We start from the raw sequence: 23273 nt of genomic DNA, 5'->3' as shown, positions 1-23273 counted from the left end.
TTTGGCGCAGGATTCCAGGCATGGTACATAATCAAATCAACCACGCAGATCAATAGCAGCTGTCTTTGGAAAGGTGGGCAGGTCCTTGGTGGAGTTATGCATGACAGAATGCCATGACATTGGTCAGTGATGCTGCTGAGCAGTGTGGAGTGACCAGTGCGAAGTGTGATACAGGCTTCTGTTTGGTACTCTTCCTGAGCTCACCTTCCCCTCCCTTGCTCCATGAAATATGCATGTTATCCCCGGAGCTGCAGCTGTTGGCCATGCCCTAGCAAACAGAGGACTTCTGATGTCCACAAGGTTGAGGGATGGAGGGATGCTGGCTGGGAGGAATCTAGGGGTTTCTGTGGATCAGCCCATTATTTCCAACTCTGAGAGTATTTGATACAAGAGCTTTTTCTTTTTGTCTAGGCTGTTGTTATTTCAGAGCTCTGATATCCTCGGGTGAACCTAATTCCAATGAATACCTCTGGGAATACTGAATCATTGGCTGATTAGCAGCTTTCACTATGTTTATTTTAGAAAGGTTCTGAACTTTGAGGTAAGCAACTGGCTCAAGTGGGAATGATCGGGAATGTGATACTGATATGGAATCGGCAGATGGGGCAGTAACTAGGATGTCTCTCCCGGGAGCAGTTGACAGGTGATGGATCCCAGTGACTTCTAATGGATTTATTTCTCTTTCCAAAGACTCGGGCATTGGATAATTTATGGGCTAGGGCAACTGTTGCCCATGTAGAGAGCTGTTTGGGACTCATCCAGTGCTCTTCTCAAGGTTTCTGAGGTCCCAGATGGAGTTTCTGTGTCATGGTGACCTTTAAGACCTAACCCATTGTGCTTCTTTTCCAGCGGAAGCTGTCCTCCCCAGCCCTCCCAGTGAGGGCCATGACTCCTTAGCCCAAGGGTTTGGGGATTGTTGGATAGTTGGCAAGGGCCTCTTCTGCCCTGGTCATGCTTAATGAGGCGGACAAGCAGTAATGTTCTGAAGCCACAGCTGAAAGAAAAATTTGATTTTCAATTCTTTATCTTCCTTTTTGTTTTTAAAATGGTTTTTTAAATTACTGTCAACATAGGTAACATAGCCTTTGCCATTTTGATCACTTCTACACCTACAATTCAGTGGCATGAAATACACTCCCAGTGTTATACAACACCCACCATGTTTTGATGTTTGATTTCTAGGTCAAATTCTTCAGCAGAGTCTTCTTACCTTCCTGGGAGTGATTTCATCCTCAATGAGCTCATGATTAAGTTCATTCTTAAATAACAGGGATTCAGGAGCATGGGCTCACTTGTCGCTTTCAGCTTCCAACATTGCTTCTAGTTTGTTTTTTTTTTTTTTTTAAGCAGGCCAAGCTAGAATTTGAAATCTGAATTTCCTATTATAAGGCAAAAGATGGAGGGGATTAGGGGCTCAGAGGATGGGTTAGATGTGTGAGGCCACTTGAGACTGTGATTGCCAAGTGTAGAAGCTCGGTTGCATGGTTGGTGGTACAAGGGCGGGATAACCCGCTGGCTGGTCCTGTGGAGGTGGGAGCTTTTCAGGGAGTGGAAGATGTGGAGCAGGAAGGGAGCAGTTTGGCATGAACCACAAACCCACCTGCCTGCTTTGTGCAGCTGAAGTGGGCGGGTGTGGAGTCCTGCTGGGAGGGCAATTGGGGAAGAACTGCTAGTGCCAGATTCTAATGACAGAAGCTGTGTGCCCATCAATAGATGGGCATGCTCTAGTGAGCCGCCGCCCCCTATTATGCCCTTAAACTGGGGGAGAGATTTTTATAGTCAAATGTTGTAGGCCCCAAGGCTGAGAGCTGCACTCCTTGACCATCCTTCACAATAGCCCACACAGGAACCAGGGACTTAACCTCCAAGACCTTGAAAAGACACTCTGTGGGTGTCCTGCTGCCTGGCTGGTGGCGACAGGTCGGGGTACTCGCTGGATGAGGATCTGTGACTGCAGCAGCTGTGAGAGCTGAGGCAGCAATGCTGGGTCCCTGTTTGAGTCCTGGCTGCTCCACTTCCCATGCAGCTCCCTGGAAGGCAGTGGAGGATGTCCAGACACCTTGGATTCCTGCACTTACATCACAGACCCACTTGAAGCTCCTCGGTCCTGACCTAGCCCCGTCTTTGTTGTCATTGGGGAGTGAACCAGCAGATGGATGACCTCTCTTTCCTCCTCTCTCTGTAACTCTGCTTTTCAAATAAATAAATCTTTAAAAACAAAATACTCCAAGTCCTATTGCTGAGCTCTGTCTGCCTCCAGGCCTGGAGTGGCACCTGCCACTTCCCTCTTGGTCTCCTGTCACATCCTGACTGCCTGGGCTTTACTGTCAGCTGCACTAATGTGCTAAGTGTTCAGGTTTGGCCTTTTCCTTCTAGAACCTCATCTCAGAAAGCAGTCTGCTTTCCCCCTCCCTGCTTTTTTAAGATTTGTTTTATTTATCTGAAATGCTGAGTTACAGAGAGAAGAGAGATCTATCATCTGCCGCTGGTTCACTCCTCAAACAGCTGTAATGTCTGAGGCTAGACTAGCTCAGGACTAGCTCAGCTGAAGCCAGGAGCCAGGACCGCCTTCCAGGTGTCCCACACAGGTACAGGGGCCCTAGCACTTGCAGTATCTTTTTCTGCTTTCTCAGTAACATTCGCAGGGAACTGGATCGGAAACAGAGCAGCCAGGACTTGGACCAGCCCCTAACCTCACCTTGGGTACTCTTTGAGGTGTGCCCAGGTCTGAGCTAGTGGAGGGGCAGGGAGGTTAGAGGGGAGGGCTGCTCTAGTGGTAGATGCATAGAGAGGAGACTGGTGCTGGGTGGGGGCAGACACCAGATAGGTAAGTGTGTGACAATATGCCGTGATGACGCCATCTTGACATAGTGACTTTGGAGCTCAGAGGGAAGCTCCTGCCTCTTGGCCTCTTGTGGGGCAGAGAGGGTAGGGGGAAGGGGAGCCCTTCCCAGCCAAAGTTGAAATGGCGAAAGAAGAATGAAGGAATGCCGTTTGAGGATCTGTGAGAGTGAAAGCCGGCCAGTCTGGGGGACAGGTACACTCGTGGCAGGACTGTGGGCCACCCTGACACCTCTGTGAGTGGCTCCAACACTCTTTGATTCTCACACGGGGCTTCCTTTTTCAGTTTTAGTCTCAGGATTCCTACTCAGCTGCAAGACAGCAAGGAAAGGGTGGGGTGTGCACCCTGGGAGGCAGCAGAGAGACTACTGCAACCCGTGTGGGAGGCTCAGATTGAATTCTGAGCTTTTGGTTCTGACCTGCACCAGCCCTAGCTGTTGTGACCATTTGGGAGAGCAAACCAGCAGATGAAAATTATATTTTAATCAGCTTTAAGTACAATTTTTTTAAAAAGTAAGGTGCTAGGCCAGTGCTGTGGAACAGTAGACTAAACCTCTGCCTGTAGCGCTGTCATTCCCATTTGGGCACCAGTTCAGGTCCGGCTGCTCCACTTCCAATCCAGCTCCCTACTAATGGCCTAGAAAGTAGCAGAGGATGGTTCAAGTCCTTGGACACCTGTACTCACATGGACCACCCAGAAGAAGCTCGTGGCTTCTGGTTGCAGATCAGCCCAGCTCTGGCCCTTGTGGCCATTAATGGAGTGAATTTGTAGATCAGACTGTCTCTCCTTCTCTCTGTAATCCTGCCTTTAAAGTGAAAATAAAATAAATCCTTTTTAAAAGTGAGGTATGCAGAATTATCCATTAAAATACAAATCAGGGCCCAGTGCAATGGCTCAGTGGCTTAATCCTCACCAAACATGCACTGGGATCGCATATAGGTGCCAGTTCGCGTCCCAGCTGCTTCACTTCCAATCCAGCTACCTACTTGTAGCCTAAGAACACAGAGGATGGCTCAAAGCCTTCGGGCCCTGTGCCCATATGGGAGATCAAGAAGAAGCTCCTGGATCCTGGCTTGAAATTGGCTCAGCTCCAGTCCTGTGACCATTTGGGAAGTGAGCCAGTGGATGGAAGAAATTTCCCTCTGTCTCTCCTTTGCTCTGTAAATGTGCTTTAAAATGAAGATAAACGCACTTTGGAGCCGACACAATGGCTCAACTAGCTAATCTCTACCTCCAACCATCAGCATCCCATATGGACACTGGTTCATGTCTTGGTCGCCCCACTTCCCAACCAGCTCCTTGTTTTGTGTCCTGGAAAGGCAGCAGAGTATAGCCCAAGTGCTTGGACCCCTGCATCTATGTGAGGCATCCAGAAGAAGCTCCTGGCGCTTGGCTTTGGATTGGCTCAGCTCTGGCATTTGCAGTCATTTGGGGTGTGAACCAGCAGATGGAAGATCTCTCTCTCTGTCTCTCTCTCTGTCTCTTCTTCTCTCTGGAAATCTACCTTTCCAATGAAAATAAATAAAATAAATAATAAATAAATAATCTTAAAAAAAGAAATACAAAGCAAAATTAAAACTGATATTTTTTTTTATTCCCAAACTAACCTTCACTATTTCAGATATGGATTTCCATGGCTACCTATTGGGACTTGAGGTATTAGCTAATAATAATATAAATATGCCAGTGTAACCAGCAAGATGTAGCAATCCTATTAACCCAAGATATGCAACTAAACCTCTGCACTTTATTTTTCAGGGATATTTGAAGTCACACCAGACGTAATTGCATGCTTTTGTGAAATACTAAGTATCATAAAAATGTTTGCAATCATTGGGGGAAAAAAAAACCCCTTTATTTGCCACTGTTAAAGTGACTGAAGAAGCACAGGCAGAAGATGGCGACACCCAAACAAAATGCACTGTGTTGCAAGAGAGAATGTGCTGTGAGGGGTTTGGAACACAGGCCTGAGGACACAGGAGGTGCTGCAGAGCGTGGATGGGAGTTGTCAACATGATTCATCTCGTCTTTGCCGTGCTTTTCCATGATGATGTTCACAAAGAAATGCTTTTTGTGAACTGCTAGGAAAACAAGCTACATTCACAACAATCCGTGACTCGGTTAGCAAAACACACTGTGGTTTTTACGTGCGAGAGCAACCGCTGATGGAGAGACGGCCGTGGCTGGAACATAAAACTGGGGAGAGGAAGGGCTGGAGGAAAGTACACATGAAACTTGCTATTGCATCACTCCTCTGCAACAGCAGCAATAAAGACGCTGAATTTGGCAGGGCACACAATACTACAGGACGTCAAAATGTGGTTCATTTAAAAACATAAAAGGTAGCAGAGATTTATGGTGCTTTGCGAGCAGACATGGAATGAGAAGTAGCATCTTTTATAGGACTCAAAAATACTGGGTCTCTGTAGGCAAAGAACTTGAAAGTTCTGATTTTCAATGATGAGTTTCTTTAACACAAGGGGGGATTTCTAACCTGCTGGCTTGGGACTATCGCAAATTTGTTACATTGCACAGACACACAGGTCCTTTCCGGCAAAGATGATGTTGTAAAAATGAATTAGAAGAGAACTTCATGAAAGAATCCTGCTATGTGAAGAAACTTAATTGACATTGGAATGGTTTCTTTGATCGATGTAGTGTGGCTTCCATGCTCAAGTCCAGTGTCCGCGTCCAATTCCCATCTTGTTAGAAGCATACTTGTAAATCCATCTTTCAACCTTCCAAATGCATTTTTAAGGAATTAAAAAAAAAAATCCCACCTGTTAGAAACACTTGCAAGAACAATCAACGAAAATAAACTGCATAAAGAATTATCCTGCGGAATTTCCCATTTGCAAAATTGGTAGATGGGATGTAAAGTGGAGTTTATCATTTTAGAAACACAATCAAAGATAGACTTCTCTTTGGGCCTATTTATCTCTGTGAGGTTCTGTTTTAAAAATATTAGCCAAGAGGGTCAACAGTTAGCATGAACTCAACTTAGAAGCACACTTCCTAGTCTCATATGAAACGAAGATTGATTAAAATAAATTTTAACCATGTTGTTCTCACTTAATCACTGTGAAATTAAAAGGTATATCGTAGCATTCTTCCAAAATGAATTCATTTAAACTTGGTTCATCTAACCACAGCCCTAACAGTGTGCTTCATTTTATATATAAACGTATAAAGTAATGCCATCTCAGATGTATAAATAACTAAGTAGTTGGCAATCACCAGGCTACAAGGCAGAAGCAACAAACCCAGATAAATAACTAAGTAGTTGGCAATCACCAGGCTACAAGGCAGAAGCAACAAACCCAGAAGTCAGTGGGACAAGCCTGTGAAACGGTGGCACAGTGAGCACACAGAGGGTTCCCTTTCCCCATGGGCAACTCATTTGGTGGGAGAGGCAGAGGGGCATCCAGCTCACCTCCTTAGCGTGGCCCGGAGGTGGGTGGGGTCGTTACCTAGGCCTGTAAGCATAGCAGCAGGTTCTGCTCCGGGAAGCAAGGAGGTTCTAGGGGCCTCGAGGAAATCAGAGCACAGGCTGCAGCTGGGCGACCTGCTTGAGCAACGCGGGGCAGGTGTGTAGCGCAGCATGCAATCGACATCGCAAAGCCTGCAGCCCAGCCTTACTGACCTGCTCCACTGCCCGATGCAGCTCCCAGTCAGTGCACACACTGGGAAGGCAGCAGTCGGATGGCTCAACTCCTTGGGTCCCTGCCACCCACGTGGGAGACCTGGATTAAGTTCCTGGCTCCCTGCTTCGGCCTGGCCTAGCCAAGGCTGCTGTTGCAGGCATTCAGGGAGTGAAGCAGTGGATGGAAGTTTTCTCTCTCTCAAGCAGATAGAAATAAGCTAAAAAAAAAAAAAAAAAAAAAAAAGACAACCAGACAGGAAGTTTTTAAAACCATGGGAGAGGCTGAGATCCCTGGAGTTGGCCGGCGGGTTAGTGAGAGCTGGTATGGTTGGCACCGCCTGGGGACCTGAGCAACAGAAAGCCAAGCGGGCAGGAGCCGGTGGAGCATTCCCGCAAGCAAGGCGCGGTCAGCTGGCTCTGTGCTGGGAAGAGGTGAGTAAGGGAGGTTGGAAGGCACCCTCGGGCTTGGGCCCCTGAAAGGTCATTCCGGACTTCCAGGGGCGGGTTTGTAAGGAAGCCGGGGGAGCGGCGGGCTGGACAGGCAGCCGGTGCGCCGGGAGGGGCAGGAAGGTGATCCCGGGGACCCGACGGACACCGAACTGGGGAGCGCACGCCGGCGGGAGCCTCAGCTTCAGAGTAAGTCACTGGCACGGGCGGAAAGAAGTCGCGCAGACCCTCACTCGGAGGGCACAGAGTCCGGGGGGCGTCCAGGCGAAGTCGCGGGCCAGCCGGGCATCGGACTCTGCTGCGGCGCCGCGCGAGCTTCCGGCCGGGCCCTGGGCGGCCGCTGCGCGCCGGGCGCTCTCAAGTTTCCGCCCTCAGGTGCGGCGCCGGCTTCTTCCCTGTGAACGCGGCCGCCCTCCTCCCGCTGGGCCGGCCCGGGGTCGGCGGAAGCTCCGGCAGTGGCAGCACAGCAAAATACCCCTCGGAACCCGTAGCTCCTGCAGCTGCCGCGGGGCGCGCCGCTGGTTCCCGCAGAGCGCCGGGTTGGGGGCGCGGCCTGGTCCTTCCCGGGGCCCGGCGGGCTTGAGTGCCCCGGTAGCCCAGCTCCGCAGCGCTTGGTAAGCGCCGACTCAGCAGTCACCTGCGCTCCGCGGCATGGCCCTGTCTTCTGAGCCTGGTGAGTGCGCGCGATGCTGCAGGCTGACCTTGGCACGCGCTCTGCGGACCCTGCAGCCCGGGACGCCTGTCGGGAGTGCAGGATTCCCTTTGAGCTCCTGGCCCACGGGAGGTGGCACTAGCTCTGTCGCGGGATCTTCCCTTGCTTTGCTTTTGCCTGGACCCCTGCTCCTTGTCCCTGGGGAAGCATCAGGTGAGGTGCAGCATCCTGGTTCTCTGGTGGCCTAGATTGAATTCGCCAAGTTTAGGGGATTAAGGGTCCTGGGAGGAGCCACCGTTCTGGAAAGGTTTCTAGGTGCTCCTGGACAGCTGGGGGCTATTAGCAGGAAAGGGTGCGGAGGTAGGTGGACAGTATGGTTAGGTCCCTGGAGGCTTCATCCTGGCCACTGTGACTCGGAGAGAGCTGGGAAGGTGGTCAGCCCTGTGCCTGGGCAGTCTGTTCTCGCTCTTGAATTTCCTGGCAGCTACTCTGCCAGCCGATGAGGCTCACTGCTCCTGTAGACTGGCAGAGGCCTCCTCTGGGATGAGTCTTGCTCTGGAAGTTTTGGAGTAGGAGAGGCTTGCTGACTACAATGCATCATTCCTCCTGTAGGTTGTTGGGAACCTGGTGATGACAAATGAGCAAAGGCCTGGGCGAGAGCTGGCAGGTCTGGGAGGACTTCAGTGTGGGCTGAAGGCTGAGCCTGGTTGGCTGGATGCCTGGATGTAGTGCCCAACATTTGACCATCTTCAGACTGGCATCCTTACCAGGGAGCATCCTTCCCTGGCTGCCCAGCATCCACGCTGAGTGATGGTGGAGCCACTGGGCTCCACAGGCAGGGTCTCTGTTATTGCCCACATTTCAGGGCTGTTGCCAGCAGGCCTTGGGTGGTGGGCATGGCCTGGCTGGCTCTGCAGGTGATAGTTTGGGGGTGCTGCCCTCTCTGCTGGAGCTGGTGGTGCCTGCACATGGCTCTGTGGGCTCTCAGCCCGTTTCTCAGCTGTCTGAGGTCCTAGATGAGGAGTGAGTGATTCTCCGCCAGGTCAAGCAGTTCCTCGAGGCTTGGCTTTGTTGCCCTTACACATGTGGGGCCACCTCCTCAGATGGCCTTGGATATCAGACCCAGGTCTCCCGAACATCATAGGGCAGATAAATGGTACCCTAGGGAGAAGCCAGGAAATCACCTGATTTGGAAAGCTGCTTCTTGGCCTTGCTGGTTTTTCCACCGAGTCTGTTAAGCTGCTCCTCCCATGTGCTGGTTGCATATCTAGGACAAGAGACATGGCTTTAGGCTTCTGGTACAGAAGGGACTGGCTGCTGGTTTAGGTGCTGGCCTGGTCCAGTCACTGAGAAGTACCATTCAATGTGTTTTTCTTCTTCCTTGGGGATAGTACTGATCATGGAATAGCACTCAATGAATAAAAGGAGGAAACTTTTTAGTTTAAATGAAACTGCATGTTCGTTTCTCTAGTTGACTCTCATGTGTTTTCCTAATCATGGTGACTGTCGCTGTCCTGCAGCAATGGACTTCATACACAGAACCGATAATAACTCGCATGGAGTCTGACTGATGGTCAGAAGTTTATTAGTGGCATCAGACTTTATACACTGAGGGTCATATGGAATAAGGGAGGAAGTATCGAGCTTATCAACAAAACCCATCAACTATTTTTTTTAAGTATTTTTTTTTATTATTACAAAGTCAGATATACAGAGAGAAGGAGAGACAGAAAGATCTTCTGTCTGATGATTCACTCCCCAAGTGACCGCAACAGCTGGTGCTGCGCCAATCCTAAGCTGGGAACCAGGAACCTCTTCTGGGTCTCCCATGTGGGTGCAGGGTCCCAAAGCTTTGGGCCATCGATTGCCTTCCCAGGCCACAAGCAGGGAGCTGAATGGGAAGTGGAGCTTCTGGGATTAGAATTGGCGCCCAGGTGCGTTCAAGGCAAGGACTGTTTCTATACTTGAGGGTCACATGGCATAAGGGAGGAAGTATTGAGCTTATCAACAAAACCCATCAACTGTTTTCATACTCTTGTTTGGAACTCCTTTTGTTTTGTATATTCTACCAAGTGTTTTCATTCACACGCAGTCCACTCAACTGTTCTCATGCAAATGATATCCAGTCAGTTATACAAAAGGTATCCATTTGGTTGTTATCATGCAAATATTATCCAATCAATTGTAATCCTGTGCTCCCTGACCTTCTAGGGTCACAATGTTCTCCTACAGTGAGGATGTTGAAAGATGGTGCTGGCAAAGCACATGGTTCGTGCCAGTTTCGAGTCCAGGCATATTACCTGCTCTCCCTGCTCTGTCATGCCAAGCCCTGAGGTCAGTACTTTTATGACTCCTATTTTATAGCGAACGAAACTGAGTCACAGGAAAGTTCAGGGACTTGGCCAAGGTCACACAATTTAATGGTCAAAGACACAAACCCAAGGAGACTGGCTTGGGTCCCTGTTCTTAACCATACGTTGTGCTCTCTCTTGGATTGGCCATAGGTGGAGTCATCTACTTGTCTTGCTCACTCATTCTTTTACACACACTCATTCAGCAGGTATTTATTGAATGTCTGTCATATTGTGGGCCCTGGGGGATATAAGCATTGAGGGAGACACATGGAATCTGTTGTGGAGCTGGGATTCAGCAGCTGACCCCCGTGCCCAACTTCTTGGGTGAGTCACACACACACTTTGCAATGACAAGGTGTCTGGACCCCTTGATGCAGGTGCATGCCTTGCTCTGGGGGAGGAGAGTGAGGTCTTTCTTGATGAGACCTAATTGGCCTTCCCAGACATTTGGCATTCATAAGGAAGACTTCAGTGATAAAAGCAAATGTCGTTCAGTCTCCAGGATGGGAAACACAGAACCTGGGTCTGGTTATCACAAACCGTATAGGTGTCTGTTCAAGGAGGAAGCAAGGCTTGGTGCTGGGGACTAGTGCCTGTCTGTCCCAGAAACTATCTGAACTATAAGCAGCAGTGATGTGTTAGGCTTGAGATGGGGCCAGTCATGAGGTCCTGGGCAGAGCTTGCCCACCCTGGGCATGTTCCCAAGGGTCTTGCCTCTGCCTGGGCCCCAACAGAACTCCTGGCTGTGGTTCCAGTCTGTGGCATCCTAGAGGGGCTCCTGGTGTCTGGACCCATTGGAGTGGGTATCCCCTTGGAGCTGGACCCCAGGAAGACAGCTCCCTCTGGATTTGGAAAATGAAGACTCCAAGTGGAAGGCATTTTCCAAAGCCCGTGCCACAGGATATTCATAGGTGATTTTTTTCCCCCAATGACAGTAGGATGGCTTAAGTGTGCTGGCTTACATGAAATTAAGCAGTTTTCTGTACTGGTATTGAGTCTGTGAATAGAACATGTACATGGAGTCCCAGAAGTGACTGTTCCTGTATTCCAGCCTTCTGATATGTTCTGGTCTACAGACTAGACTTGGCTTAGACTAGACTAAGCCTGGCCAGGATCCGGTTACAGGTACAAGATGTAATTCATAAACTGGGATGCTCCCATTTCAGCTTACCTGCAGGAGAAATCATTCACTGCCTGGCATTTTTTTTCTCACATGCTGTGTCTGTTTAATGATTTAATGAATTAATATGACTCTCCTTCTTGTTGCCTGCTGATTGCAGTGTTTATGAAACAGCTGTGAGGACAGGTGGGTCATAAGCTCTGGGTGGCTAAAGCCCAGCAGCCGCACAGGGATCGAGTGTCACTGTCTAATCATGCCCTGTGCTCGCAGGAGTTAGGATGTGGCCTCAGCATGGCATGGCCATGAGGAGGTGACTCAGGCCCAACTTAGGGCTACAGCTGGTTTCCTGGCAAACAGTTGACCCATGTTCTCTGGGCTCTTCTCCCCTAGGGTTTCAACAGCACCCCAGAAATAGCCGTTTTGCTCACGGTTATTTCCCACGCCCAAGTGATTTGTCAAAGTCGCTGGGAGCCGGTGTGTACCTTCCTGCTCTCCTACAGGGCAGGCGAGAGCCCTGCCCCTTGGGATGCTGGCCTCGCCCGCCAGCTTGGCTTTAGAGTTGCCCTTCTGGGAGAGAGCATCATGTGCTGCAGGCTCACTCGGGAGCTGGGACCCCAGAAGGCAGCAGAGGGCTCAGGGTTGGCTCAGGTGAGGTTTCTGTTTCTTGGATGGGTAGGTTGGGGTGTGTATGGCTGACAGAGTTGCTCAGCCCCCTGCAGTGTCTGGCTTCTTACGAGGAAGGTGGGAGGGAGTAGGCAGGACTGCAGTTTCTGGGGCCTCTCTGCCAGGGTCTCTGTCCCCTTCTAGTAGAGCAAGAAGTAGTTCATGAAGTAGGAGGAGATGGGGAGGGAGGAGCATGTGCTGACATGGGGGTTCAGTCCAAGCTGCCGTTAGAAGGGTGTCATAGCAGGTAGGGTCCTCTGTGTTGAGACAGGATGAGCTGTGCCATAGCTGAGTTCTCCTGTGGTAAGATGATCCTGTCTTCAGGCCAGACTTAAGGGGGTTCCAAGGAGGGAAAGCAGTGAAGGCTGTGGGGATGTGTGTTGGGAGGGGATGGATATTGCTACTCTACTTTGCCCAGGGCTCTGTGTGTATCCAGGAGGTGCACTGATGTTCTGTGCTTCCACAGAGTACTGCAGGGGCTTGCATGGGGGCAGCACCTCTTGGTTTTTTCTGCTGAGGCTGCAAGCCAGACAGTACTTGCATCCAGGCTAGTGTGTGCCTTGGAGCCAACATTACCTGGGGCCTTCAAGATTCTTTGAAAATTTCCACTTGCATTCCGTGTTTACAGCAGAATTTCCAGCTTAACTTTTCCTGCCCTACCTCCTGGCTGCTGGCAGATATGCAAAGCAGAGCCCTCCCACTGGAGCCTGCAGGCAGGACCCAGCCAGAAGTGCTCACACCCTGACTTGGCTCAGCTTCCCACAGCAGGCAGGCAGGCAGCACCTGACCCCCAGTGTGCTTGGTTGGTCAGTGTGGCTCCTCACCATCAGTCATGGAGACTCCAGCAGTGCCAGGCTCAGGTTGGTGGTGTGGGCTCTGACCATGGGAGACTGGCAAGAGCAGAGTACCTTGCCAGGTGCTAGGAAGGGATTGTGGTGGTGGTGCGTGCTTTGTTGAAACAGTGGCTGAGTATGAGGCAAAGTTACTGGTGGCTGGAACTGGTGGTGTGTGGGAGCTTTCAAACTGGGGGACAGCACTTGAGGCTAATTGAAGGGTCCATGTGCAGCTATGAGATAAGCCCTATCGCTGGCTGACCCTTGCCTGTGCATTCACAGTTGAACTTTCCAGCCTACTGCCTGCAGCTGACAAGTACCTGTGTGGGTCTTGAGCAGGCAGCTAGAGTTAGGGTTGGCATCTGTGAAGGGGGCTTCCTTTGGCAGGCCTGTCCTGGTAGGTGTCTGGAGTGGGGGATGTGGGAAGTGTGGGGGGCAGGAGACCATAGGCACTAGAGGAAAGGGGTAGCTGGTGGGACCTGTTTTGCAGGCTTGTGACACTTAGCATCTCCCACAGGGCCTGTTTTACCAGCCATGGGCATCACTTCTCTTGGGGGACACAGGTTAAGAAAGATTGGCATAAGCTGTGTGAGCTAAAGAAAGAGGAGGCTGTTTAAGAGGAAGCATCCTCGAAAGTATGCTTGACTGATTTGAGCTAAGAATGCTTCCTGGACAGGCCCTGGCATGCCGAGCCTCAGTCACGTGGGTTCCTCCCAGCTGTCCTGTCCCCAGGGGCGAGGACCTGGGGGTCTGGGTCACACAGTGTGTGCTGGGAGGAAGGTGGTGGCTACAGGCAGCTTTGTGGTATCACTCCTTATTGGGGGTGAGTTATGTGGGAGAGGCCCTAATGACGAAAACCTACAGGAAAAGAGGCTTTATTTTCCTCTCTCTCTCTGTCTCTCGATTCATTTTCTTGGTATCTGTTGGAAAGATGATGACCCCTTACCCAAGAAGACGTCCCCACCCCAACACACACAGGTGACTCTGCTTTCCAGGCCTGGTGAGTGTGTGTCTCTCCCAGAGCCCTCTTCCACAAGGGGATTTGTTTTTCTATCATGGTAATAAAATGTGGGCTCTGTTTTATGTGTTATTTTGTCACTGATTTCACAAGATTTTTTTTATATGGTTGCATCATCCTCATAATTATGACATTGATTAGCTAACACTGTCTGCAAGTAGGGCACAATGGGACGCAGGCTTTCAGAATGAATATAGAGAAGGCAGGTGAACATCTTGATACCTTTTCCTTCTTATACTTCCTTTATTTTAGAGAAATTTCTAAAAGAGATTAGTTGTTCCAGCAGAGTGGTTGCTCTATGCTGCTGGGGCCTGTGTGATATCTGCCTCAGCAATGCTCTGTGAGGTTAGGGAGCATGGCACCTGCCCTTGGCACTTGGAACTGGGGGTTCCTGGCCTGATGACAGCATCGGTTTTTCATGCTGCTCCAGCTTTCTTCTCTGGTCGCCTCCTCAGAGCCTCTGCCGTGCCATTGTCCCACTTCCTTTCTTCTGCCTGCTGCAGGACGGGGAGTTCAATACCATTGCTGACTCGGAGTGGGCTCCCTTACACCTGCGCAGTCACGGTCGCGTGCTGAGGTGCTCTTCTTCCCTCAGCTCCCTCCTGCTCACCCTCCCAGTGACAGAGACCCGTGTCCCGGGGTCAGGAGGTGAGAGGACACAGGTGTCAGCATCCGGGGGCCCCCCAGCTACCTGCCCACCACCTGCCTGCTTCCTTCTTTCCCATCTGTTGCCAAGTGAAGACCAGAGCAGCGAGCCCTCCCAGGACCCTAGGTGTCGGCAACGCCTGCCTCGTACCCGAGCAGAGCGGAGGGACTACGAGCAGAGCAGAGGGACTACGGTTACAAAAAAGAGAACAAACAGTGGGTCATTCTTGTAAAGAGAATGCCGTTTATTCGAAGTTGGCCTGCCTGTTTTATAGGCCTGCCTGGTTCCTCCCAGTATTTTCCCAATGCTCAAGCAACGCCTAAGCTCCCCTGGGGACATCTTACAAAGGGGAAGCAGGGAAGAGGTAACTTGTGGTCAAGCCAGGGGCTAAATGTATCAGGCCAAGATTGCCCATCCTGTTACACCTTGAGAAACAAGCTAAGCTGTGGAGTTAACCCTTGGGAGACCCCACCGTGCACCTAGGGACCCCTGGGCTCTCCAGTTACCCTACTTGTAGTCCTTGAAAGTGACACAGTCTCACCTGTGACTCTCCCAGGTGTAAGGCCAATAAGTTTTGTGCTGTTCTGGGGATGTTGAGGAGACCCTTCCTGATGCCCAACTGGGAGCAGCACAGCTGGGTGCTGAGGGCACAGGTGTGGGATCCAGGTGCCTGGGTCAGGACCCTGGGCAGAGAGGCACAGAGGGGGAGAGATGGAAGAGAGGCTGAAAACAGAGCAGACCTCTGCCCACCCACAAGAAGGGTGGCCCTGAACCAGTTAGCTGTCTGTGTCTTCATTTTCTCACCTGTGAAATGGAAATAGAATAAGATCACCTGAATTAATTAGTAAAATGCAGTGCTCATGTTGTGGCATAGTGGGTAAAGCTGGAACCTACAATATCAGCATCCCAATTAGTTGTTGGTTTGAAACCTGGCTATTTCACTTTCAGTTCTGCTCCCTGTTGGTGTGCCTGAGAAAGCAGAGGATGACCCAAGTGCTTGGGCCCCTGCACCCATGTGGGAGACCCAGAAGAAACTGCAGGCTCTTGGCTTCAGCCTGGCACAGCCCCAATCATTATGGCCATCTGGAAAGTGAACCAACCGGTGGAATGAAGATCTGTGTCTTTCTCTGTAGCTATAACATTCAAATAGTTAAACTCTTAAAAAAAAATTCTTAAAAGAAATCCGTGGAACATGATTGACTGGGGATATGTTTAGGGCTATATTAGTGTTTCCAAAGTAAAGAGGAGGGAAGAAATACACTGAGGGACAGGGGCCAGTCCCTGAGGTATGCAGAAGGAAGACGGGGAGAACCTCTTTAGGGGAAGTGAATTTTCAGTTGACTAAAGGGTGTTCTGGTCCCCAAATTTAAAATTTTCTGTGTATTGCTAAGGGATTTGAAATGTATGGGGGGACTCTTTGTTTCAGGAAAAAGCCCTTGTTTGAGGAAAAGAGGAATGCAACTGTGAATTTCCCAGGCTCCACTCTTTATCTCTTAGGGCCTGAGGCTCATGATTGAAAACCCTTTTGGAGACTGAACATTTGGCCTGAAGGTTTACGCAAACCTATGTTGAATACCTGAGTGCCAAGGTTCAAGCCCTGGTTTCACTGCTGGTTCAGCTTCCTGCAGCGGGTGATGGCCCCAGTGGTGGGCCTAGGGCATTCAGGAGGGATGGCTGGTGCTGAGGACCAGGTGGGGCAGCCCTCATTCTGAGCTCTGTCTTCTGCTGGTCTGGTGACTCGGGCTGCCACTGAAACAATTCCCCAAGGCTGATGCTTATTCTTTCTGTTTTGCCAGCCGAGATGCCGCGCCAATTTCCCAAGCTGAACATCTCTGAAGTGGACGAGCAAGTTCGGCTCCTGGCTGAGAAGGTGTTTGCCAAAGTACTCCGAGAAGAGGACAGCAAGGATGCATTGTCCCTCTTCACCGTCCCGGAGGACTGCCCCATTGGGCAGAAGGAAGCCAAGGAGAGGGAGCTGCAGAAGGAGCTGGCTGAGCAGAAGTCTGTGGAGACGGCCAAAAGGTTTGTCCCAAAGATGCGTGTGCACAGAGTCAGGAGGGCCATGGCATGGCTCCTCAGGGGAACCGGCGGGTCCTTGCACCTACAAGGACCTCTTAACCATGACTATTGAGAAGATCAGAGCCCACTTTCTCTCTGTTGCTGTTTTCTTAACAGATTGCGTTTGTGTGCAGACACATGCACACACACGTTTCCGTGGAGCGGCTCCCTTTCCTTTCTGCAATGTGGGTATTTCTCACGATTCACCAGTCTTTCTTCTTTTCATCCCCCATCTTCCTATCTTGTGCTGATTCCAGTGGGTCCCTCTTTGCCAGGTGCCCTGCTGGGAACATAGGTATAATAATCAACAGTGTAGTTCCCACCCTGGGACACCAATGGTGGTTTTAGCCAATTCTGGGCAAGTGAATGAAAGTGTATCAGCCAGGATCTAGCCATGTTACCATAAGCCATTATGCGCACATAGGTGTAGGTTTTGATGTTGGAAACAGGTGACAACTGGTGATAGAGTTAGACACAGAGGGTGAGTTGGAACCTTGGGGGCTTCTCAGTGGAAACGAGCATGGGGAAGTGATGCAGCAACTAAGTGAAACCCCCAAAGTGGAGACGGAGGCAGGAAATGCTGTATCTGGCTATGCCCTTCCTGGGCCTTTCAGGCTTTCCTCAGTGGCTACCATGGGCCAAACCACGCTGACACAACCTGGCATGGTGACACAACCTGGCATGGTGAGAGAGTGAGGCTTGGACAAACAGGTGCAGCCCAGTGCAAAGGCAAGGAAAGCAATGAACTCAGGGGTGAGGGTAAGATTCTGTTGTATGCTGTGCATTCAGGAAAGATATCTCCCAGGAGACAGCCAGAGAGCCCCTACTCCAAGAGTTGGCTTTGTGAAGGTGGGCGGCAGCCTTGCAGATAGGAGAGTCTGCCAGGGCCAGGGCTACGGACGACTTATGGGAGCTGCCGTGACCAGAGGAGAAGGGAGGAGTTGTGTGCTGTATGGCTGCAGGGGCAGGCAGTACCCAGATCAGACCCAGGTGCCTAATGGGAAATGTGGATCTTGACCTTTGTTTTTTCATAGCTCTTCTGCTTGGAAGAGCAGAAAGGGGACAGGAAGAAGCCTTGAGCAGCCATGGCAGGCTGCATCAGTGTCACTGCCTGGCCATGCCTGCAGGTCCTTGTGGCTGGGGCCTCTCTGAGACCTGGCTGGGGATTGGACCCCTTCCTGACTTTTCCAAGTGAGCCCTTTCCTTTCCCCCCAGTGTCAGATTGTCCGTGCCTCGGTAACTTTTTGGGGGGGAAAGAAGTAAAATATAGCTACCAGCTTCACTGTGGGTATAGTTGGTGTTTTTCCTTCCCCATAGGGGCTGAAAGATACCAATGGAAGGAGTCTTTGGTGCCACTAGACAACTCCAAGGGTTAGCCCTGTGCTGGCCTAACAGAGGGGCCACACACCCTGTGCTAATTTGAGCATTTCACACCCTTAATGCTGAAAAGAGAAGAGGTCCTAGCAGTTTTTTTTTGTTGCCTGTAACAATCAGTGTCTGCAGCCAGCTTCCATTGCTAAGAGACCCTGGGGCTGACATCTCTGCAGGGACTGTGCCCTCCTTGCCCAGGCCTGACATTGGCATTCCCCCCACCACTCAGAGAGCCTTTGCAAACCTTCGCCAAGCTTATGCCCTCCCTTCCTTCCTGGGCACAGTGCTATCCTAGCTCACATCTCTCTCTGTCCCATTAGTCTGTGAGCTCCCTGGGGACTGGCTCTGACTCCTGCTGTGTCTTCAGGATCCAGCCTGGGACTTGGCCATGTGGAAGGGCAGAGGAAAGATGCCCTGTGTCCCCACTGTTGCCACAAATGCCTTGTGGTGTTTGGGAATAGGGTAAAGGGGGGCCCTGTGGCTTCTTGCAGTGCCGTGTCCTGCCACTTAGGAAATCTGTCTGGACCCCTCCTCTGTCTCTCCCTGCCCTCCGCCTCCACACAGACAGCTTTATGGAGATATAACCCAGATGCCATACAATTCGCCCATTGATGGTGTACAGAGTCATGCAGCTGTCACCACAATCTTAGAGCATTTTCATCTACCCTGAAAGAGTCCCTTCAGCTGACACTTCCTGCTCATCCCGTCCCATCACATCCCCTCCTCCTCCCCCTTGGCATGGATTTTTTCACATGCTGGCTCTCGTTTCTCATCCTGTGCCAGGCTTAGCAATGCACTCAAAATGGGAAGGTGGGCTTTTATGGATTTATATGGGAGGGAATATCATGAAGGAGCAGGCATGATGCACGGTGACCATAAGCACAGGCTTTGGGGTCAAACCAGCTGGGACCAAGCAACAGCCGTTCCTCTCTGCCCAGTGGCCTTGCCCAAGGCTCTTACTGGCCTGACCCTTTACCCCCATCTGCAAAATGAGGGGAATTGGACAACGTGACTTGTGAAAATTGGATGAGCCAGTTCACATGGAATGCGTGGCATGGGTCCTGAAGCATCATTCCCAGTCTTGTTTTTGTTATTGTTGTGATTTGACAGTTGCCAGCAAGAGAGGAAAGAAAGCTATTAGGCAAGCAGACACAAGAATCCCCAGCACAACAGTCCGAGGGCAAGACGCCCGTAGGATCATGACGGGGCAATCTGACGATGACCCTGAGTCACGGAGAGGGCTGCGGATTATGCTCAGCACGCTCTGAGTCCGAATTCGGGACGAAGCACTCCTTGGGAAAAGCCACTTGCATTGTCTAGTTAGCCAGGCCGACTCAGGGCAGGATTACTCCTTGCACCCCGAAGGATGATCTCAAGGGGTGCTATTCCCGATTCCAGGTGTTATGGGATTTTCTGGTTTGCACCTGCAAACGGAAGGGCTTTGAAATATTGCATCAGTCCTTTGTTATAAAAAAAAAAAAAGAAAAATGAGACCTAAAAGGGACAGATTTTGTTATCTGAAAAATCTAGCTGTTTGGAGCTTTTCCCAGAGAATGTTTTCAGTAAAATCGACAAACAGATCCAGCCAAAGTGTTACTAAATCATTTATTTTTGAATCTCTTTAAATCACAGTCAGGCAATATTTTATTCTAACTCGGGGCCTTTGGCAAAGGAGCTTTATTTGTAATTGCCAATTTACCTACTTTTAAAGTTAAAAAGAGACTGCAGCGCTTTAAAAGGCAGTGAGGACTGTACTTCACCTTGACCTCTGGGGTCTTATAGAACTGAGAAGGAAATGGAAAGGGAGAGAAATGGAGATCATCCTGGGCCCGGAGCCAAGTAGAAGAGGGAGAAGGCAGCAGGTCATGGGAGAGTGGCAGAAGAGGGGGCATGGTGGAGTTGTCTTTATACTTGACCCTCCGACTCCAAAGATTTGGGCATCAGAGTCACACCTGCCTGGCAGGCTGCTGGTCAGCAGGCCTGCGTGCAGTGGGTAGTGTCTCTGTGTTAACTCCCAGGCTCTCTGCAGACCCCTTTCACGCCGCCCATCAGGGAGCCTATAGCACCGTCAGCAGTTCCCAGCTTGCCACTGGGGCTGGGACCTCTGCTGTCGGTCACAGTCACTGATGAGGAGTGTAGGTGCCGGGGGAGTTAGCAGTGGTGCTATGGACCTCAGGAGCAGAACAGCCCATGACAGTGGAGTGGGTCTGCCCCCCTGCACTGTTGGCTGAGCTCCCACACTGGTTTATGACTCCTGCACGGCAATCCTTGCCGTTGGAGGGGGAGGCAATAGCAGCGTGAGCTCAGTGTGTGTGCATGTGTATGTATGCATGTGTGTATGTGTGTATGTGGGAGAGGAACAAACCTCTCCGTGTGAAATGACCCCTCCCACCCTGTCCCGAATGCTGCCATCCCCAGTGGGGATTAGGCATCTCCTCTGGGATCCCAGAATATCTGGGCATTTCATTACTCCTGCCACAACATGGTTATAACAGCAACCTGTAGGTCTATCTGAGTCCTGCTGTCATTCAGATGCAATCCCTGGAGTCTGGGGCTGTTTTTTACCTAGCCCTCTACCCCCACAGCCTGGCAGTTGAGTTGGGTACTTCTGTGGGCACGAGTCTGGAGAGGCTTGCCTTGGTGCCTTTTGCTGCCACCCCTATAGGCTTCAGAGATCCTGGGAGATGCTGGGGGCTGTCCCAAAGAGGGCTCAGCCAAGCACTGCCTGTTCTCATGGCAGGAAGGGCTGGGGAACGTGGAGTAGGTGGTGACACCGTGGATGGTGGGACAGTGGTAGAGCAGGTGAGGGTGCTGACAGGTGCTAGACGAGGTGTTGTAATAATAACCTGGATGGTTACATCGCTCACTTCTCTTGAGGTCCTGGTCAGTAAGAAGGGCACTGTGACCAGGTCACCACCTATCCTAGAGATGACAGTGCTGCCCCCTAGGTTCTTAGGCTCTTAGTGTGGCCTGGAGCTCATGACCTCATACCCCTGCCCTCTCAACTCCCTGACAGGGCTGTGGTTCTGCCAGGTGTTTGTGGTGGGGGAAGGAGGGGTAAGCCAGCTGTAGCACAGTGAGCTAACTTCCCCGTGCCCCATGGGCCAGCACGAGGTGTGACAAGTGGCACTGTGAACAGACAGATCTTGGTCCATCACAAAGGAGTGCTTTCTAACAGTGACAGCAGATCTTGTTTTGTTCCAATGTGTGTTTGTGTGTCTAGCTGTAGCCCAGCCCAGAGAACATGCTTAGTAAATGTTTATTGAAGGAGTGACTGACTGCTGATTCAGGAATGTAGTGCACTCCCTGGTGGTGGAGGTGTCAAGGAAAGGCTACCGCAGGGAGAGGCCGGGATGCATGACCTTTCAAGTCTTTCCTGCTTAGGCCTGTGGTGCTGTGATTTAGGTAGATGTATGGTGGTTCTTCATGTATCCTTGTTGCATTGCTGTGACACGTGTGAACGTTCATGTGTGGGTGCACATCGTCATACTGTATGTCATGTGCTGCCACTTTCCACCTCTGTTGGCTGGTTTCAGAGAGTAGATATGAGGTATGGACCTATGTCAGAGCTGTTCAGGTGGCCTCCAGGAGCAGGTGTTGGAATAGTGAAGACCCACTTGGGAAGTCCACAGCTGACTGGAGGCCCAGCTCTGCTTCAGGTTCCAGCTTCCTGCTAGTGTATATCTGGGAGGCAGAAGGGGACAGAGTGAGTATCTGGGCCCCTGTCACCCATGTGGAAGACCTGGCTGGAGCTCTGAACTCCTGGTTTCAGCTTGAGCCAGTTCCTCCTGGCCGTTGTGGCATTTGAGGTGTAAATCCATAGATGGAAGAACTCTCTGTGTGTCTCACTTTCGAAAGATAACTGTGTAATATGATGAGAATTTCTCCCATCCAAGTACTAACCAGGCCTGACCCTGCTTAGCTTCCGAGGTCAGGCACATTCAGGGTGGTATGGCCGTAGACAGATGAGAGAGAATTTCTATGAACATCAGATGGAGTACGACACAGTGATCCTGAGGATAGAAGGCCAGGGATAGGACTGTTCCAATCACACAAGCCCTTCCAGACAGAAAGCTGCCTTGGGTTGCTAGGAAGAGGGGAAGCTGTGGAGACTGCAGGCTGCCTGTGGTGTTGATGATGGAGGGGCTACATACAAGGACCAGAAAGGGTCAGAGTGCTGTTTGTTGCAACTGAAAGCCACCCCTGACCCACCACCTGCAAGGAACTGGGACCTCATTCTTGCAGCCACTTGGGACTGAATCCTGCCAATAGTTTGAATGAGCTTGGAAGTGAATTCTTTCCCAGAGTCTTCAGTTGAGAGCGTGGTGTGGCCAACATCTTGGTTTTGGCCTTTTAAGACCTTAAGCTAAAAGAGCTCAGCCAAGGCCACCCAAATCTCTCCCTTACAGAGCTTTGAGTTAATATAAGGGTATGTTGTTTTAAGCCACCAAGTTGGTGGTATTTTGTTATGCAGCAACAAAAACAGGGTTCCTGCTTGAGCTCCATTCAGCATGACCAACTTTCTGAGTGGTTAGCTTCAGGCCAAGATCTTGTCCAAGGTGATGGGCCTAGGGATTGGTTATTAAACCATCTGTTATTAAACCTATTCCTTTACCTGCCAAGTCCAATCTCCCAGCCCAAGGGTCATCATATGTGACAAATTAAAACTCATGGAAGATCGAGGTCATAGTCATAATACAAGGAGCCAGCAGAAGCCAGTGGCACTGGCCTTTTCACTGGGGCAGAAGAATATGAACATTCCTGGGATAAGCCTGGTGGGCTTTTGGTTCAGCAAGCTTTCCAGCTTTGTGTGTGCGCGCTTTTACTCTTATTACCCGTTGCTCACCTTGGAGGCTACTTGTTGCATCTCCTTGTAGGACCACCCAGACCTCAGCATTGGCCGACACATGTGGGGATGAGGTTGGCACAGAGATTACAGGCAGCATCTTGACAGGCATGAGTGACATGGAGGCCCAGGACTTATGAGACCCAGCTGAGCATGGCAGGATATGAGAGAGAGCCCAGAATAACGGCTCTTCCTCCAGACGTGAATGTCCAAAAAATGCCTGAGGTGAATCTGCCTCTGAGGGGTGGTTGACTGCATGTGTTGGCATCTTGCTTGCAGGCAGGAAGCTTGGCTCAGCTCTACATGACCAGTGGCAGGCTGGGGGCTTCCTGTGTTCCGGTTGAGTTTCCTGAAGTAGTACAGAGGGTCTGGTATACAGGACCAGCTGCAGAGCAAAGGTCAGCTCTATTTTTGTTTTCATTTTTTAAAAACCATTTAGAGACAGAAAGATCTTCCATCTGCTAGCTCACTCTCTAGATGGCCGCCATGGCCAGGCCAGGCCAAAGCCAGGAGCAAGGAGCTTTGTTCTGTGGGATTGGCAGGTGCCCAAGCATGTGAGCCATCCTCTGCTGCTTTCCCAGGTGCATCAGCAGCAAGCTGGATTAGAAGTGGCTAGAACTCGGGGGCTGAGACTTCCCACAGCCTGTTGACTGTTGGTGGGTCTCAGGCCGGGACATCTCCATGCTCAGATCCCTGACTCCAGCCACCTTGTGCTCGTGGTAAGCTGTCCCCAGGCCTGCCTGGGCTCCAGGGTCTGCTCCCTTAGGGGTGAGTACACTG

At 50.8% G+C, this 23273-nt stretch overlaps 1 protein-coding gene across 9 annotated transcripts in view; it reads left to right on the top strand.

Annotated features, from left to right (window-relative positions):
• The first annotated feature begins 6717 nt into the window (after positions 1-6717).
• Positions 6718-23273, top strand: part of AMPD3 (adenosine monophosphate deaminase 3) — a 43717-nt gene continuing 27161 nt past the window's right edge. For 2 of the 9 annotated variants that reach the window (XM_040989134.1, XM_040989130.1), the window contains exons 1-3: positions 16153-16240; positions 22773-22891; positions 23075-23212. Coding sequence is in view for 6 of the 9 variants with exons in the window: in XM_040989135.1 (XP_040845069.1) it covers positions 7584-7605; positions 16015-16240 (248 nt within the window). In the remaining 3 variants the exon portion in view is untranslated. Of the gene's footprint in view, positions 6918-7076; positions 7122-7208; positions 7606-11448; positions 11707-16014; positions 16241-22772; positions 22892-23074; positions 23213-23273 lie in introns of those variants that run through there. The other 7 variants (XM_040989125.1, XM_040989124.1, XM_040989127.1 and 4 more) reach the window with 6 other exon arrangements.

The sequence above is a fragment of the Ochotona curzoniae genome, unplaced genomic scaffold (assembly GCF_017591425.1).
Source record: "Ochotona curzoniae isolate NIBS_2020 unplaced genomic scaffold, NIBS_Ocur_1.0 contig_517, whole genome shotgun sequence".
NCBI lineage: Eukaryota > Metazoa > Chordata > Mammalia > Lagomorpha > Ochotonidae > Ochotona > Ochotona curzoniae.
This window is presented reverse-complemented; position numbering and strand designations above follow the sequence as displayed.